General features: G+C 32.9%; 3 protein-coding genes across 7 annotated transcripts in view; all 3 read right to left on the bottom strand.

Moving 5' to 3' along the window:
* LOC129790865 (UNC93-like protein) overlaps positions 1 to 19,676 on the bottom strand; it is a 1,060,245-nt gene continuing 1,040,569 nt past the window's right edge. For both annotated transcript variants that reach the window (XR_008750635.1, XR_008750636.1), the window contains exon 5: positions 1 to 32. The gene's annotated coding sequence lies outside the window, so the exon portion shown is untranslated. The remainder of the gene's footprint in view (positions 33 to 19,676) is intronic.
* The window catches only part of LOC129790850 (cleavage and polyadenylation specificity factor 73), a 566,536-nt gene continuing 546,860 nt past the window's right edge, over positions 1 to 19,676 (bottom strand). Inside the window, exon 7 of one of the 4 annotated variants that reach the window (XR_008750633.1) lies at positions 1 to 24. The gene's annotated coding sequence lies outside the window, so the exon portion shown is untranslated. Of the gene's footprint in view, positions 57 to 19,676 lie in introns of all 4 variants that reach the window. The other 3 variants (XM_055828649.1, XM_055828648.1, XM_055828646.1) reach the window with 3 other exon arrangements.
* LOC129789231 (uncharacterized) lies at positions 2,405 to 19,160 on the bottom strand. Its single transcript, XM_055825878.1, has 3 exons — positions 18,311 to 19,160; positions 7,444 to 15,745; positions 2,405 to 2,410 (listed from the first exon to the last, which is right to left on the bottom strand). Exons 1-3 carry the CDS (start codon positions 18,367 to 18,369, stop codon positions 2,405 to 2,407), a joined length of 8,367 nt encoding a protein of 2,788 aa, XP_055681853.1. The 5' UTR covers positions 18,370 to 19,160.

Here is a 19,676-nt window from a genome sequence, read left to right as displayed (position 1 = left end):
AAGCAGTGGTATCAACGCAGAGTACTTGAAAACTATATGATATACGTCAAACTAAGCTACAATTTTTTTGAAAAATTTTTGGCATTGGAGCCGATTCTGAAAGAATTTAAAAAAAAAATTGGCATTGGAGCCAAAATATTTTTCAAAAATTTTTGCCCTTGGAGCCAAAACTCGGGCAAAAAATTTAAAAAAAAAAATCAAACACATTATTTAGCTGTTTTAAAATAATGACCCACATATAAGGGTCAAAAACCGAGATAGGGATACGTCTTTTGTGCGAGACGGTATGGCAGCCACTCACACATTTGACACCCTATTGCATCACACACATATCTCTTCTCATTTTACGCACCTAACAAGGGGAGCATTTGAGAAAGATGAAAAAAAATACCTCCATGACCACTATTATGGCCACGGAGGTAACTTCTCAAAACACCATCACTACTTGACTCAAAACCAAGCACACTTTTTAGGTAGTCACTATGAAATAGCGACTGCCTTTAGAATAGTTAGATTTGACCATCACCAAATCCAATCTAACAACAGAGTTACTGCGAACCCAAAGCAGCTCTCTAACGTGTCTCGTGTTATTAAGTCAAAGACACATAATACACAACTCTCATCTCAACCAACACATCCATTAAGCCAAGCGGTCACAACCGCGATCAAACCTTTTCTTCAAAACTAAAGTAGAAAAGGGGGATTAACCATCTTCAGGTTATCATGGAACATTTTTATATTTTTAATAACTTCTAAACGACATCTTAAATCAACAAAAGGGTTAAACTAATACGTTTTATGCGCAAAAAGTCGTACACAAGGGAATTAGGGGAATTTTTCTTGTGTGTGGTCAATACAAAACCTTTAATCAAAATTGCAAAAGTTAATTCGCGATTTTAGCAAACTTATAAAAACTCCATGTAGCGGAAACTTTCGCAAATATTAGCGTTAATAATTGCTAAATTTCCCCAAATCAAAATTGTGGGTGATTGTGTACTCAGGGGAGGGAGGGGGAGATTTTTCTATGCGCCAAATTATACAAATGTAAGTTACATTACCAAATCTATAAAGCAAATGTGGGTAAAACAAAAAATCCTTCATTCGAAACATAGTTTCCCGCCTTCGTCTATGTATTTTAATTATAATTTAATTAATCCTTTTCTTATTAATTTATTCCCTAATTAGTTATTGTAACACAAAGATTTATTTTTGCATATGATACACGTGAAAAGCGTTCAGTAGCACTTTAATTTTTTTCTTCAATCAAACTAATCCTGCATAGAATAGCAGGAAAAAGTATCTTTGAAAAATGGTTGATCGTAAATAATATTAATTTTTTCTTCATGCATTTAGGAGTGCCTGAGAAAGGTATAGTATATGATACACGTGAAAAGCGTTCAGTAGCACTTTAATTTTTTTCTTCAATCAAACTAATCCTGCATAGAATAGCAGGAAAAAGTATCTTTGAAAAATGGTTGATCGTAAATAATATTAATTTTTTCTTCATGCATTTAGGAGTGCCTGAGAAAGGTATAGTATATGATACACGTGAAAAGCGTTCAGTAGCACTTTAATTTTTTTCTTCAATCAAACTAATCCTGCATAGAATAGCAGGAAAAAGTATCTTTGAAAAATGGTTGATCGTAAATAATATTAATTTTTTCTTCATGCATTTAGGAGTGCCTGAGAAAGGTATAGCATATGATACACGTGAAAAGCGTTCAGTAGCACTTTAATTTTTTTCTTCAATCAAACTAATCCTGCATAGAGTAGCAGGAAAAAGTATCTTTGAAAAATGGTTGATCGTAAATAATATTAATTTTTTCTTCATGCATTTAGGAGTGCCTGAGAAAGGTATAGCATATGGTACACGTGAAAAGCGTTCAGTAGCACTTTAATTTTTTTCTTCAATCAAACTAATCCTGCATAGAATAGCAGGAAAAAGTATCTTTGAAAAATGGTTGATCGTAAATAATATTAATTTTTTCTTCATGCATTTAGGAGTGCCTGAGAAAGGTATAGCATATGGTACACGTGAAAAGCGTTCAGTAGCACTTTAATTTTTTTCTTCAATCAAACTAATCCTGCATAGAATAGCAGGAAAAAGTATCTTTGAAAAATGGTTGATCGTAAATAATATTAATTTTTTCTTCATGCATTTAGGAGTGCCTGAGAAAGGTATAGCATATGATACACGTGAAAAGCGTTCAGTAGCACTTTAATTTTTTTCTTCAATCAAACTAATCCTGCATAGAATAGCAGGAAAAAGTATCTTTGAAAAATGGTTGATCGTAAAACACATTAATTTTTTTCTTCGTGCATTTGAGTGAATCTTAGCAGCGTATTGCATATGATACACGTGAAAAACGTTCAGTAGCACATTAATTTTTTTTCTTCAATCAAACTAATCCTGTAAATTGCATAGAAAAGCAGAAAAAAGTATCTTTAAAATATGGTTGACCGTAAAACACATTAATTTTTTTTCTTCATGCATTTGAGTGAATCTGAGCAGCGTATTGCATATGATACACGTGAAAAACGTTCAGTAGCACATTAATTTTTTTCTTCGTGCATTTGAGTGAATCTGAGAAGCGTATTGCATATGATACACGTGAAAAACGTTCAGTAGACAAATGAATTTTTTCTTCAAGCATTAGAATGATTCTTTAAAGAGAATATTGTGATTTTTTGCGAAGTCGCTTCGCGTCTAAGTGTGTTTTTTTTAATAAAAGAAATACATTTTTTTAGCTAATCTATTTAAAAAAAGATTGAGTTCATGATTTTAAAGTTTTACGATATGTTATTCTAAAAAAATATTTTTAAAAGTTCATAGGAAAAAAAATTCTTAGACGCGGAGCTGCCTTGCAAAAAAGAAAAATTATTTTTAAGATAATAATTTAAAAAATATTCTTATATTATTTTTAATTGAAATTTTTTTTAGCAAGTCAGTAGTTTTTTTGTTTTTTTATTTTATTATTTTTTTAATAAAAGAAATTTAAAATTTTTAAATTATTATGTTTTATTATTTTGGACTAAAATCCTTTAAAAAAAATATAAAAGAATAAAAAAAAATAATAAAAAATTAAAAATTAAAAAAAAACATTTCAAGAGATACCAAATTTATCGAAATCCGAAGAAAAACCCTTTCAAAAAATACAAAAAAAAAATTAAAAAATAAAAAAAAACATTTCAAGAGATATCAAATTTGTCGAAATCAGAAGAAAAACACTTTCAAAAATAAATAAAAATAAAAAAAAATAAAAAAGAAAAAATAAATTAAAAATTAAAAAAAAAACATTTCAAGAGATACCAAATTTATCGAAATTAGAAGAAAAACACTTTCAAAAAAATAAAAATTAAAAAATAAATAATAAAAAATTAATAAAAAAAACATTTCAAGAGATACCAAATTTATCGAAATTAGAAGAAAAACACTTTTAAGCAAATGAGTAAAAAGTCGTGAATTCTTTTGCGAGAGAGCTAAGGGGTTAACAATATTTTTTTATTAAAATAAATTAGAAAAATGTCGTTTATTTTTTTTGAGTGGGCACAACGGGCTTGATAATATTTTTGTTTTATTAAAAGAAATTAATACAAAATTTTTAAGGTCATATGACATAATTCGAAATACACTCACTAATTATACATTTCTTCCAAATTTGAGCCCTATACGTTTTGTAGAATGCGATATATTGCGGAAAACCGTTCTGAATGGCGGCGGCTTCAGCCGCCATATTGTTTTCAAGGTCAGGAGATACACTAAAAGATTAAAAATCACTAATTATACATTTCTTCCAAATTTGAGCTCTATACGTTTTGTAGAAGGCGATATATTGCGGAAAAACCGTTCTGAATGGCGGCGGCTTCGGCCGCCATATTGTTTTCAAGGTCAAGTGATACACTAAAAGACTAAAAATCACTAATTATACATTTCTTCCAAATTTGAGCTCTATACGTTTTGTAGAAGGCGAGATATTGCGGAAAAACCGTTCTGAATGGCGGCGGCTTCGGCCGCCATATTGTTTTCAAGGTCAGGAGATACACTAAAAGATTAAAAATCACTAATTATACATTTCTTCCAAATTTGAGCTCTATACGTTTTGTAGAAGGCGATATATTGCGGAAAAACCGTTCTGAATGGCGGCGGCTTCGGCCGCCATATTGTTTTCAAGGTCAAGTGATACACTAAAAGACTAAAAATCACTAATTATACATTTCTTCCAAATTTGAGCTCTATACGTTTTGTAGAAGGCGAGATATTGCGGAAAAACCGTTCTGAATGGCGGCGGCTTCGGCCGCCATATTGTTTTCAAGGTCAGGAGATACACTAAAAGATTAAAAATCACTAATTATACATTTCTTCCAAATTTGAGCTCTATACGTTTTGTAGAAGGCGATATATTGCGGAAAAACCGTTCTGAATGGCGGCGGCTTCGGCCGCCATATTGTTTTCAAGGTCAAGTGATACACTAAAAGACTAAAAATCACTAATTATACATTTCTTCCAAATTTGAGCTCTATACGTTTTGTAGAAGGCGAGATATTGCGGAAAAACCGTTCTGAATGGCGGCGGCTTCGGCCGCCATATTGTTTTCAAGGTCAAGTGATACACTAAAAGACTAAAAATCACTAATTATACATTTCTTCCAAATTTGAGCCCTCTACGTTTTGCAGAAGGCGAGATATTGCGGAAAAACCGTTCTGAATGGCGGCGGCTTCGGCCGCCATATTGTTTTCAAGGTCAGGAGATACACTAAAAGACTAAAAATCACTATTTATACATATTTTCCAAATTTGAGCCCTCTACGTTTTGCAGAAGGCGAGATATTGCGGAAAAACCGTTCTGAATGGCGGCGGCTTCGGCCGCCATATTGTTTTCAAGGTCAAGTGATACACTAAAAGATTAAAAATAACTATTTATACATATTTTCCAAATTTGAGCCCTCTACGTTTTGCAGAAGGCGAGATATTGCGGAAAAACCGTTCTGAATGGCGGCGGCTTCGGCCGCCATATTGTTTTCAAGGTCAGGAGATACACTAAAAGATTAAAAATCACTATTTATTCATATTTTCCAAATTTGAGCCCTCTACGTTTTGCAGAAGGCGAGATATTGCGGAAAAACCGTTCTGAATGGCGGCGGCTTCGGCCGCCATATTGTTTTCAAGGTCAAGTGATACATTAAAAGATTAAAAATAACTATTTATACATATTTTCCAAATTTGAGCCCTCTACGTTTTGCAGAAGGCGAGATATTGCGGAAAAACCGTTCTGAATGGCGGCGGCTTCGGCCGCCATATTGTTTTCAAGGTCAGGAGATACACTAAAAGACTAAAAATCACTATTTATACATATTTTCCAAATTTGAGCCCTCTACGTTTTGCAGAAGGCGAGATATTGCGGAAAAACCGTTCTGAATGGCGGCGGCTTCGGCCGCCATATTGTTTTCAAGGTCAGGAGATACACTAAAAGACTAAAAATCACTATTTATACATATTTTCCAAATTTGAGCCCTCTACGTTTTGCAGAAGGCGAGATATTGCGGAAAAACCGTTCTGAATGGCGGCGGCTTCGGCCGCCATATTGTTTTCAAGGTCAGGAGATACACTAAAAGACTAAAAATCACTATTTATACATATTTTCCAAATTTGAGCCCTCTACGTTTTGCAGAAGGCGAGATATTGCGGAAAACCCGTTCTGAATGGCGGCGGCTTCAGCCGCCATATTGTTTTCAAGGTCAGGAGATACACTAAAAGATTAAAAATCACTATTTATTCATATTTTCCAAATTTGAGCCCTCTACGTTTTGCAGAAGGCGAGATATTGCGGAAAACCCGTTCTGAATGGCGGCGGCTTCAGCCGCCATATTGTTTTCAAGGTCAGGAGATACACTAAAAGATTAAAAATCACTATTTATTCATATTTTCCAAATTTGAGCCCTCTACGTTTTGCAGAAGGCGAGATATTGCGGAAAAACCGTTCTGAATGGCGGCGGCTTCGGCCGCCATATTGTTTTCAAGGTCAGGAGATACACTAAAAGACTAAAAATCACTATTTATACATATTTTCCAAATTTGAGCCCTCTACGTTTTGCAGAAGGCGAGATATTGCGGAAAACCCGTTCTGAATGGCGGCGGCTTCAGCCGCCATATTGTTTTCAAGGTCAGGAGATACACTAAAAGATTAAAAATCACTATTTATTCATATTTTCCAAATTTGAGCCCTCTACGTTTTGCAGAAGGCGAGATATTGCGGAAAAACCGTTCTGAATGGCGGCGGCTTCGGCCGCCATATTGTTTTCAAGGTCAGGAGATACACTAAAAGACTAAAAATCACTATTTATACATATTTTCCAAATTTGAGCCCTCTACGTTTTGCAGAAGGCGAGATATTGCGGAAAAACCGTTCTGAATGGCGGCGGCTTCGGCCGCCATATTGTTTTCAAGGTCAGGAGATACACTAAAAGACTAAAAATCACTATTTATACATATTTTCCAAATTTGAGCCCTCTACGTTTTGCAGAAGGCGAGATATTGAGGAAAAACCGCGTAATACATAAAATTCAATATGGCGACGGCCGCCATTTTGAATTCTCAAGGTCGAGTGTACCACCATTCGATAGGGCAATATTATCTGTACCTTGTGTCCAAATTTCAGCCTTCTATCTTTTCTAGGAGCGAAGATATCGAATTATGTCCAATTTCGACAGAGCTTTTTGGAATCGGCCCCACTGTGCGGCGCATCAAACTGCTACGCACCGCCTCCCATGAAAGGAGGCGGCCGAGGAGTTAGTGTGGGGCAAAACTACTAACTAAAATAAACTAAGAAATATACTCATACGCCTATTTATTATTTATTTTAAACAAATTTTAATTTCAATTGCGCATTATCTACTCTGTGGGGAATGGCAAAATAACTCCACTTTCCAAAATATTTTTAAGGTGATCTCTCATTCTTGGTATTATATATTTCTGATCACATGGGTCTTTTCCTAACACATAACTAACTGCATTGGCCATGGCAAAAATTCCGCACATCACATTATCCGGTTGTGGCATAACTTTATTAAATCTAATATATTTCGTTAGTGGTTTCAAATGTGGATGCAATTTACTTAGAATATTTTTAGCTTGTTGATTAAGTACTCTACCATTTAAGGAATCGTAATAATCTATTATATTATCGCCGTTGTACACCGCAAGTGTATAATGTCCTATAAAATTCGGCACATTTTCATTTGTAGCAATAATTTGCAAGTGTCTTCTATTCGGAGGAATCACTGGGCATTTACTTCCTTCGTCTACACTACTAAATCCAAATTCAGGGGTAACTTTTTTAAATTCAGGATATTTTTCATTAAGGATATCCATGAAACGGTATATGTGATCTGTCACTACATATTGTGTGGCTGATGTAATATCATAGTCTTTCCAGAAATCTATTACAAAATCAGGTGGCCAACAATTATCGCGTTCTGGTTCTGGAATATTAGTGCCTTTATTGGGTGGATTTATAGGTTTTTCCGGACTCTTATCTTTAACTATTTTCTTACTTGTTGTTGGAGAATCACTAGGTTTAGGGACTTTGACTACTTTAGGTGTTGGTAATTGTTCGGGTGTATAGGACCGTTTGGGTGACTTTTCAATATCTTTATCGGGTTTCTTTGCTTGTTCATTTTCTCCTACTATACAATAAACTGGGCGATGATCAGAGAAATAAGATTCGTATATTCCTGCTGAAAAATTATGTTCCGGTATATTACTCAAAACTACGTCTATTTGACTATCATACTTTGTCGTAGCTTGTTCGGGATTAAGTTTAGTTTCCAAATTATATTCTGCGACGTATTTTAAAAATCTCTTATCCGTATTATTTGAAGAAAGATTAAAATTAAAATCACCAATAAGAATAATTTCAGAATATTTAGGGATTTTCGAGTAAATAGTTTCGAATGAATTTTTAAATACTTCAAATGGTACCTTCGGCGACTTGTACCCAGAAATAATATAAAATTGTTTTCCGTATTCCAAAGCAAACAAACTCAAGCTAAATTTCTTAGTATGATCGATTCTAGTATCTTCCGCTATTACGTTAATTTTCGATTTATCCTCATTTTTAATCAAACACAAAAGACCTCCAATATTTTCTATCTCATTGTCTTGTCTATATAAAACGTGGTAACCTTTGAAAGATGGAATAGAATAATTCTTATGTGTTTTCGTTTCCGAAAATATTACAATATTGAAGCATTTGTACCATGAATCCGTATCAATATCATTAAAGTGTTTATGCAATGAGACAATATTTTGATAACAAATTTTTACTTTTTTCGGGTCTACTCTACGAACATCTTCAAAAAAGTCTTTAAGACGTTTTTCCGTTCTCAATTTATGAATTTCGTTAATTATCCGTTGTCCACTATGTGAAAGGCGTTGTGGAATAAATGTTCCAATTATATACAATCCATTTAGTGATGTTACTCTACTAAGTGCTACATACGTCATGCACAATGTAATTCTTTCTAGTTTAGTAAAATCAAGACATATAGATTGGTACGTTTGTCCCTGACTCTTATGTATCGTTATAGCTTCTGCCGGCATGACTGGAAATTGCGTTCTTGATATTGTAGTCGTACTACTATTATTCAATCTAAAAACGAAATTGCATTTCTCAAGTGGTACAAGATTTTCTTTCAAATTATGCTTTTTAAGATAATTTTGATACCGTTGCTCTTTTGTAATTTTCTTACCGACACGATCTTCAAGAAATTCTAGCCATATTACACCTACATTATTTTTTGAATCAAAAGTTATATGGCGAAGTATACCTGCAGCTCCATTAACTAGACCGTCTGAAACATCGATATTTTTAATAATCATATATTTTATACCCAACTTCAAATGCAAGGTATGGACAGCTCCAGCGCTTTTACTTGGATCTCGATTTTCTATATCTTTAAGGATTTTATTTTGTTCATTTTCACTTTTAGGTTTAGACTTTTTGTCGCTCATTACTTTATCTATAGCTACAAACGTATGTAGTTCTCCTGGGTAATTTGCAATTTTTCGTTCGTTAAACTCATCTACATTTCTACGAGTAGCAAACAATCGTATTGCTTCCGGTGGAACTTCATTTACATTTTTAACCGTTCTAGATCTAATAAGACTTATATCCTTTTCTGTCATTTTTCCAATGGCCAAGTTATTCAATGCATTCGTAAAGTTCAAATCATCTTTTTGACGCATTATTTCGGTTAGTTCAAAATATTTAAATTCCTCCCAAAGTGGATTTATATCTAGTATACCTGCATTACTTTTATCTGGGGCACGAAATATGGATTTATCTCCAACAGGTGCTATTTGGTTAAGATCTCCTACAAAAATAACTGATATTCCGCCAAAGCTTTGGTGAACTCCAACAATTTGTATTAGTCGCTGACTAACTTTCAATGAGGTATTTGAGCCTACCATTGAAACTTCATCAATTACAATTAGTTTCACGTCTTTAAATTCACAACGAATTGTATTTGCGATATCTTCTGAAAAGTGGTCAATATCTACGGGGTTTTGGGTATTAGGTAGAGCAAAAGCCAAATGTAGGGTCATTCCATTAATCAAAAAGGCTGCCATGCCACTTGGTGCACAAAGCAATACCTTCATAGATTCAGGATTACTATTGGGCAAATTATCGAAATGATGTGTGATTAGTTGATACAGGCAATTAATTACACGAGTTTTACCTACGCCAGCAGAGCCAGAAAGGAATATACGTATTGGCAAGGTATTTGATGTGAAACACTTGTATATGTGCATTACAATTTGCCTTTGTTTTTCATTGAGGGACTGCATATTTTGGCACAATTCTTCTTTAGTAATTCTAACTGGAGTAATGTACTTACGCGGTTTTTTATCACCGGGCTTCTCTTCAGGAGGTGTAAAGTGAAATTCTTGGGACTTGGATACGGGTTTGTTCACAGGATCATCATCATCATCATCACTGTTTACATCACGAACTTTTCCCATAGCTTCAATTACTTCTTCTTCAGATATAAAATTAAATTTATCTCGCACCTGTTTTATCGCTTCGAAATTTTTAAGATAAATTTGCTTACAATCAGCATCTTCAATTTCAGTCTTTTCATCTCTAAATGGAAAATACAACAAACATTGCATACGATAGTATTGGTGTTCATCCTGAAGCTTATCATATCTCTTAAATCTAACAATTTTTGACCTTTTCCTTACACTTATGTCTTTTTCATCACCACTATCGTCATCTTCTTTGATTCTCTTAACCTCAGTATAATCTGCTGCATATTCAATCAAAGTTACATCATTAAGTTCTTGTTTTCTCTTTTGATACTTTTGAATAATATCTTGAGCAAATATATCTTTGGAATCTGGGGGTAGTTGTCTCAATTGTTTTATCTGTTTCAACATTCTTGTTCGCTCATTTATAGGTCTAGTATTTATGTAAACATTTGATCTACTACATTGAGTCATTGGAATTGACAAACAATAATAAGCAGCTTCTTGAGCACTTACTAGTTTACTATTAAGAAATGCACTTGCATATTTACGCATCCTTTCTTGCAATGTATAATTCTTGTTTACTTTGATCTCATCAGAAATGTCTTTCAAAATTTTTGCTAGAGCTGAGTCAACTTTTGTTACATAGTCAACAAGGTATTTTGCCAATGCATATACTTCACATACAGGTTGAATGTCCATATTTGATTCAGTATAATTTAGAATGTCTTCATTATATGCATTAATATTAACTTCCATAGTGCTTCGTTTAAGGAACACACGAGGTCGCTTAATACGAGATCTTATTGCTAATATATACTTTTCTCTGGTAATACCAAGTTTTAACATAAAATCATCAAAAGACATATCAACAAATTTTAGTGAAAAGTTCTTAACTTCATTTTCAATCTTTACATAAATTAGCTTTAGATTTTCTAGGTTTTGTAATTTACTCTCTTCTTCAGTAAAAGGCCACAAAATTTCAGTTTTATCCATAGGTGGAATAGGGATATTAAATCTACATCGTTTTCTCTTTCCTTTGTAACATGTTTCAGAATGCCTATGCATTTGTCTCTTGATTAGAGGAAACTTTTTAGGATCTTTGTATTTACATGTAGCAATTTTATCAATGAATTTAATAGTTTTTTCAACAGATTCAGGAATGTTTTGGTCAAAATCAGGGATATCTTTACACCACAATAGTATGTGCATATGTGGACTTCCTCTCATTTGAAATTCAACTCTTTCAAAATAATCAATAACAAAATTATCTCCAAATGGACCACATTTTCCTGGTTGTTCGTTAGGATTAATAGTCAACATTTTCATCAAATTCTTAGACTTGTTTGAAAAATATCTTACACAAGATACGGGATCATTTTGAATCATTAAAGTTCTATCGGCTTTTTCAAGATTCATACTTTCAGTGGGTGACAATTTTTTTCCTGATTGTTTTGCTAGATTTTGCAATAGTTCTGGACAATGCATTTCAGAACAGGTAATTGTTAGAAACAAATGTGGTTTACCCAATTGTCTAACCATACCAAGAATTAGTTGTTGTTTTTCTGCATTGTAAGCAGGAGTAAGAGCAATATTTTTAAGGAATCTAAAACCATCATCAACTTCAACTAGTTTATCCATTTTTGTATCACTAAGTGCATCACCAGCAGTTACATCTTGAACATTTTTCGATTTTCTCAGACATGTGTTTACTGTACTTGTAACAGAATTTCTCAATTTAACACTAGTCATGTACAATACTTTCTTTGGTATACGACATCGTGGATCTTTTCTACGCAATTCTGATTTCACACGTTGATGGTAGTAAATTTTTTCAATTCTATATTTTTCTCCACAATATATCTTTGGAAATGACAATTCTTCTAGGTTTTTATTAGAATCAAAATATATAGGTTTCTTGCCCTGTCCAGGTGCCATAATTTTAATTTTGCTTGCTGCTGCTTCATATGCATCTAGATCAAGAAGCATTACATCTTCATTTGGTATTGGTATATTATCATCATCTTCAAAAATATCTACAAGTTTTCCTTTATCTTCTTCCTTTTCAAATTTAATCTTCTTATTAGGTTGGCTAATTGGTTTTTCTTCTTTTTCCATTTCTTTATTTACATCTTCAGTATTTTCTTCTTCATCACGTTTTCTCTTATTTAAAGGAGATACACAATCCTCTATAAGTTTTGCAATTTTCATTAACATATCATCTTCAGAGTCACTATTATTTTCGTTATTTTGTATTTCTTCACACATTTCAATAGAGCTTGATGGGTCTATTGGAAACATTGATACATCTTCTGTTTTAAGTATATTATACAAATGATCTCTCATTTCTTCAATTTTATAACAAAGATTGCTTGGATCAATATTATTTAGCAAAGCTACACTATTTGCAATAGCATGTACACCACAGGAGTAGCTATCATTTTGTTGACAAGTTTTCATGTATTTAATTGAATTTTTATTTTTCATTGTTGTTGGATACATTTTCTTCAAAAATTTCAAACAAATTTCATTAAGATTTTTCCAATCTAGCGAGTCATATACATAAATGGTTTTATTTTTGTGAACAGTAGTAACCCAATGACCAATTTTATCATTTCCTTTTGGTTCCAAAAACAAAATTTGTACATTTCTCTTATTTCTTCCTTTTGCCTTTACATGTTTTAGGCCCATATCACATATAAAATCTGTTGGAAACATATAATTATTTGTGTAACATTTATTTATAATATCTATAAATCGAGTTATATGATGGTTAGTTACATATACTTCGGAATTTCGAATATCTTGTATGTTCCATTCAGGAATTGGTTCATGAGAAGGTGGCTTTGGTTTTGGTTCACCAGACAATGTAAATATTTCAGGGGGATCTTCTTTCTTTTTAGGACTTTTAGTTTTTCTTGGGTCATTTTCTTTACCATCTTTTACTTTATCTTTATCAGTTGGATCACTTATAAATTCAATTTCCTTATCTTCTATATCTTTCAAATAATTTGGATCTACCGTAATACCTTCAGATTTGTAAAGAGGTGTATTTATAAGATAATTTATAGCTTCCAAAACTTTCTTTATTCTCACAGTTTCAAACATATAATGATTTTTATAATCTTCATGTCTCTTCAATTTGATCTGTACTGTACCCATGTTATCAAATCTTCGGGGCAAAACTTTAACCATGTCATTGATTTCAACTGGTATGTGAACAACACTACCTTTTAGACCTTTCTGTGGATTCAAAGCGTACTTTTTCAATTCTCTAATTTCCATAAAGTTAATAATAGGTGCTACCATTCTCTCTTCCAAATCACTCAAATCTTTAAGACAATCTGGTATTTCTGGGAACTCTAGACCATTTTTAATCGCAAGTGTGGGCAATTTATTTCTATTCAAATACAAGTGACATGTAGTACAACAATATTGTGAAATTTTTAGAAAATCTTCAAGATCAGATTTATTTTTATATTTACATCTATCAATGTTCAATTTCTTTACATTATGTTTGAAAAATTTACCTTCACAACATCCACAAATAAATTCAGTTACTTGTTTTCTCTTTGAAAAATATTCCAAAAGTGTTCGATTTTTGTCTTTCATTTTCTTAATTTTCATTTTAAAATTTTTATTTCCCAAGTTTTTCTTATATTTGTAATTGATCTTAATTTTAAGGGATCGTTTAAGTCTATCTCTAAACATAAGAATTTGATTTTCAAATTTAGTTTGATCAACACCAGAATATTTAGATTTGATTTTCTTTTCAATTTTTTTATCAATTTTATTTAAAATTTTATTTTTCTTTAAATCATTCAAAATTTTATTATCACTAGCCTTTATCATTCTCATTTTTCTCAAAAAATTTTCTTTTTCTCTGAAACTTAAATCTTTACGTGATTTTAAATGTCTCTGTCTTCTTCCTTCATTATCAATTAATCTCTTTTTGTTGTCATTTCTTTCAAGTCTTCGTTCAATTTTCCTCTTTAAATTTTCATGGGTTCTCTTAACTGGGTCATTTCTCTCTAGTTTAAGTTTTTCTTTCCTTTTAAAATTCTCAAGGGATTTCTTTACTGGGTCTTTTCTTTCTACTTTAAGTTTTTCTTTCCTTTTCATATTTTCAAGGGATCTCTTTTCTGCGTCTTTCCTTTCTACTTTATGTCTCTCTTTTCTTTCTAAATTTTCAAGTAATTTCTTTTTTGGGTCCATTCTCTTTACTTTAAGTTTCTGTTTCCTTTTAAAATTCTCAAGGGATCTCTTTTCTGCGTCTTTCCTTTCTACTTTATGTCTCTCTTTCCTTTCTAAATTTTCAAGTAATTTCTTTTTTGGGTCCATTCTCTTTACTTTAAGTTTCTGTTTCCTTTTAAAATTCTCAAGGGATCTCTTTTCTGCATCTTTCCTTTCTACTTTATGTCTCTCTTTGCGGTCTAAATTTTCTATTTCTCTTTTTGATGAATTTAATCTATCTTGTTTATGTGTCTTTCGACGTCTTTCACTGTCATTGATTTTAAAAACTTTACTTTCAGATCGCAATAGATTCATATAATTTTTATTGTATTCACGTTTTTTATCTAAAATTTTATTAACATTAATTGTCTTCTCAGAATCTATAATTAAACTATCTTGTAACTCATTTTTCACTTTTACCTCACTCTTTAAACTGCATTGATCATTCATAATTTTATACTGATCACACACTTTAGTATTACTAGTTTCACTTAATTTCGTTAATTTAACATTTACCGGCTGTATTGAAAAACGAATCTTTCCATTGTACTCTGAATTTCCATATAGAAAATTATACTTCAAAATTTGAAACAAGGACACAATTTCAGAATAACCACACAATGTAGACGTACCATTTTTCTGAACAAATTGACCAAGAGTACCACGTGGATGACTATCAAAGTAATAATAAATATTATTAACCTTGAAAATTGCCACTGATATTGAATTACTTGTAGTAATTACTCCGAATTCAAAATAAGTGAAAAAATGTTCCAATGCATACTCTAGGCTATATTCTCCATCTTGTCCAAGAATTTCACCTTGCAAACCAAAAAATAGAGTATTAAATTCTTCACCATTTTGCAAGCTTTCAAGTTGTATGTTAATTTCTGCGTTTAGAACAGTAAATTTATCACAAACTTCTTCTACATTTAGATAAGATTTTGTAATATTTCTTGATTTCCGAGAAAATACGTATATTTCATTACCTTTTAAAAGAATATCATCCATTGTGCTTGATAACCAACTTGATATAGGAACGACATGAGCATATGCAATTGCTGCAATTGAATTTGCCGTACATTGATTATTATTGGAATATGAACCAAAAAGTGCAATATTGTCTTGACTATAAGAACCATGAACAAAATAGCAGGGGGAAACAATTTTAAATTCTTTGTAATAATTGTGATCAGTAAAAATTTTTTTCTTATTTTTTTTCGTAAAGCCACCGCCAGATTGCAACGCATAAATTTGGTCAGATTTTGTATGTGAATTTGATTGTGGTTGAATTGATGAGGAAATAGATAGTACTGTTCTAGTTCGAGTAATATTGTCTGAGTTTTGAAGTATTTTGGAATTATGGCTGGAAGAAAAGTTTTTGGTTAGATTCAATGGCAAGGCCGTAGCCGTTTCCCCGACGGAGTCGGGGACTTCACGCCCTACAGCTAGGTAGGGGGCGGAACCAATCGCATCAGATTTTAACCTGTAAAAGAAATAATTTTAAACCAACTATCTAATGTCTTCTTTTATTGTATAATTGGTGTATAAAATTGGTGCATAAAAATGAAGTTATTAAATTTAATTAAAAGAATTAAAAGAAATACACGAAGTATTTATTCAAATAAAAAATATTTATTTTAATTATATATAATACGAGGTAAATTGTCGCTTCACTTCAATTTACTTAGCCCCGCTTTGTGAGGATTTATTGTGCTCGCGTAAATTTTGGAGAGAAAAAAATAGGGAAGGAAGATAAATTTAATGGAAGATTGATATCGAAAGAATACCTAATATTGGTGACTACAAACTTTCTAATTTGGGTGGGAGGGTGACAAAAATAAACTAATATTGGTAAAAAAGAGGTATTTATGGTTGCATTATACCCATTTATCAATCCAAAAGAAATCAATTTCACACTTCATTTCTAGCCGATATCAAAGATTTTAAAAATTTGCATAAGAATGGTCATATCTCTGGTTCTATAACATCTACAGACTAGTTTTGAAAAGTTATTAAAACAGGCTATAAATTGACATAAATTTTAATAATTTTCAAGGTCACCTCCAGAACACATAATGGCGGTTTTTTTATTTTACGAAAACAGTTTTTGGCATTTTTTGTCCCGAAGAAATGATTTTAGAGATTTTTGATGTTCTAGAAAGTTGTAGATAATTGCAAAACCTTAAATTTGATACCAAATTGAGCAAAGTCGGACAAGCGGTTCAAGAGATATGGCTCTTAGAACTTTTCAAATGCAAGAATTTTTCAAATGGCCATATCTTCTGAACGGCGACATAGATTTTTTTCATTTTTGAACTAGTGAAAGATAATGAGCCAGACCACAACATATCAAAATTTGAAGGGAATCCGTGATGGGGATTCAGAGATATTGCCCCTTAAATTTAGGCAATTTTTGTTTTTGATTTTAGCGCCTCTTATGGTCATTTTTGGAACTTGGAATGTTCTAGACATTTGTAAAGCTTCTTAAAACCTTTCATTTGATACCAAGATGGTCAAAATCGGTCAAGCCGTTCACAAGTTATATTGAAAAAACACTTTTTGCTTTAGACCGCCATATTTGCTAAACCGCTTGACCGATTTCCAAGTATGAATTATTGATGAAAACGTCTCACTGAGCTCTACAACATACTAAAATTTTAAACCTCTAGGGCTATAAGGGATGTGGTTGATGGTAATTCAAAAAATGGCGAACGGCGGCCATTTTGGATTTTGAAAGTGCAAAGAAATGAAATTTTATACCCACATTTCTATAGAAAACTTCAAACCGGAAGTCTCTTTCTATTGCCGGCCGGATCAAAAATTTTTCACCGCCATTTTCGTAATGTGAGATGTCTAAAATGTGCTCATACTAAGTTTGACCTTGATCTGAAGTGGTCGGTTTTTCCGACGTTTACAATACTTGGTGTTCGCCACGAAGTGGAACACCAACTAATATTCAAATTCATTAAATATTCAAATACATTTTTCATTTCATTACTATGCACAAGTGCACTACTGTATAGTGAAGGCCCCTATTGTTTATTGAATGTAATAAAAATATGTCAAAAATTATGAATTTTTAGATGGAATTTCCCGATTTATTATTTCAATTTTATAAGAAACATGTAGTGAGCATCACTGACAAGGGGCCCCATGCCAAAAGAACCCTCAGCCTCACTAGAAAATTAGCTTTCATACATTTCAACAAATTTAATGAAAACACATAAAAGTTTTAAGTTTTCACAGGAAATCTTCCGATTCACATATTCAATTTCAAGTAAAATTCAAGTGAAAAATAATGGGCATATGTAACAAGGGGCTCCAGGTCAATGGAGCGCCCCAGTCCCACCAGAGAATGATTTTCCATGAATATATCTATATAATAAAGAAAGGTCTGTTTGTTGGTAATCGTCGTTCCTTCTTTTCTATACAAATCTACACCGTTTGACTGATCGCGATGAAATTTGGTACAGAGGCTCCTTATAACAGGCGGTTTCAAATAGCCGTATTCATTTTCCCCCCAAAGCCCCCCTTCAGGTAGCCCCCATATAAAGTTCATGCAGTTTTTGCGAATTTTTGAATTTCGCGCCTGAAATGTTGTATGAAAATGATTTCTTCGCTTTGCAAATTTTTCTATTTTTAATTTAAAGAATCACAAGTTTTTCTTTCTAAAATTTTCTAAAAATTGAAGCGGAGCGAGGTAAATTGTAGCGAAGCGACAATATTTCATGAAATTAAAAATGCACCACATATTAGTGAGTTTTCCAATGCAATTTCCCGATTCAAATTTTCAATTATGCCGAAAACAGAGCAGGTATCCCTGACAAAGGACCCCATGCCAAAAAAATCACAGCTAATACCACTGCTCCAATAGAAAAGGATCTTGGAAAGAAAACATGCGATACATTTTAAGTGCCCAAAATGGCAAAAACTCATTCCAAGAGGCTGTACGCAGCCTCTAACATTCATAAGGAGCACGTCTGACAATAAAAACGAGAGAATCACAGCTAAAATATCTTCGCTGGAGCTCAAAAAATGAAAAACTTACTTGATGCGAACACCTGGATTTCCTCCCTGTCCCGTTTTTTCCTTCACACCGCCTTCCATCACACAATTTCACTGATTTAACTTGTTTTTAAAAGGAATTTTGGCTCGATGGACAAAAATGTGCTTTTCACTTTTAATTTGACACTTCAAAAATGCTTCACAAAACAATGAAACAAAATTATTGAAACATACGTGAAATGAGCATTGAACAAAAATAAAACTAATAATTTATTATTAAACGAGGTAAATTGTCGCTTCGCTCCAATTTGCCTCGCCCTGTTTCACAGGACTTTATTGTTCTTCGCACAAATTTTAAGGGGAGAAAAAAAATTATGCGTATATTAGTAGTGGGAAGGGTGCAAAAAATATTATCTCGATTACTTTTTGAAATAAAATAGCAATATCTCAGGAACGGCTTCATGGATTTTTTTAAATGACCTATCGTTGGAAAGGTCTTGAACTCAGCTTTAACATACTTCAATTTTAACGAAATGCATAGTTCAGTTTTTGAGATATTTTGACTTAAAAATTTTGGAAATTCAAATAATTGATCTTAGCGCCTCTTGCGGTCATTTCTCGAAGTTGAAATGTTCTAGACATTTGTAGGGTTTCACGAAACCTTTCATTTGCGCTTGAGTTGATCGAAATCGGATATGTAGTACCCGAGATATGACATGGCAACTTTGGAAGGCTATATCTCGAGAACGGCGACATAGATTTTCTTCATTTTTGGCATGATGGTAGATAATATAGTCAGCTATGACATATTAAAATTTGAAGAAAATGCATCGTGTAGTTTTCGAGATATTCATCGAAAACTCATCGAAAATTTTGTTTTTGATTTTTGGCCCCCTAGCGGTCACTTTTGAAACTTCCGATGTTCTAGAGAGTTGTAGGGTTTGTTAAGAGCTTTCATTTGAGCCCGAGTTGATCAAAATCGGTCAAGCCGTTTTCGAGTTATAGTCGATTTTCGATGAAAAGTTGTGGCGGTCATATTGACGAAACGGCTTGACCGATTTTTGAAAATGAGGTATCGTTGGAAAGGTCTTGATGGCCCCTACAACATATCAAAATTTCAGATCTCTAGCTATAATAGGGCCTAAGATATTGCGAAAACAAAATTTAGGGGTGTTCCAAAATGGCGGACGGAGGGGTGGGGGGGTGGATATGACCTCACCATCAGACGACATCAGGCCGATATACTAACTTTGCCGTTGACCGCAAGTCTCTATCTATTACCGTTCTCTTGTAATTAAGCGTCAAACTACGGCCGGCCGGACGGCCGGACGGCCGGACGGACGGACGGCCGGAAAATTTTTTTTTGACATACGTTTTTTGGAATGTGGGGACCCTAATTCGTGCTCATC

This window comes from Lutzomyia longipalpis, chromosome 2 (genome assembly GCF_024334085.1).
Source record: "Lutzomyia longipalpis isolate SR_M1_2022 chromosome 2, ASM2433408v1".
In the NCBI taxonomy this organism is placed as follows: Eukaryota; Metazoa; Arthropoda; class Insecta; order Diptera; family Psychodidae; genus Lutzomyia; species Lutzomyia longipalpis.
This window is presented reverse-complemented; position numbering and strand designations above follow the sequence as displayed.

Excerpts from the sequence above, each read along its gene's own strand:
- LOC129789231 (XM_055825878.1), bottom strand. The coding sequence starts at position 18,369 with ATGGAAGGCGGTGTGAAGGAAAAAACGGGACAGGGAGGAAATCCAGGT. Across the intron at positions 15,746-18,310 it reads AATCCAGGTGTTCGCATCAA|GTTAAAATCTGATGCGATTG; the intron begins GTAAGTTTTTCA and ends TTTCTTTTACAG.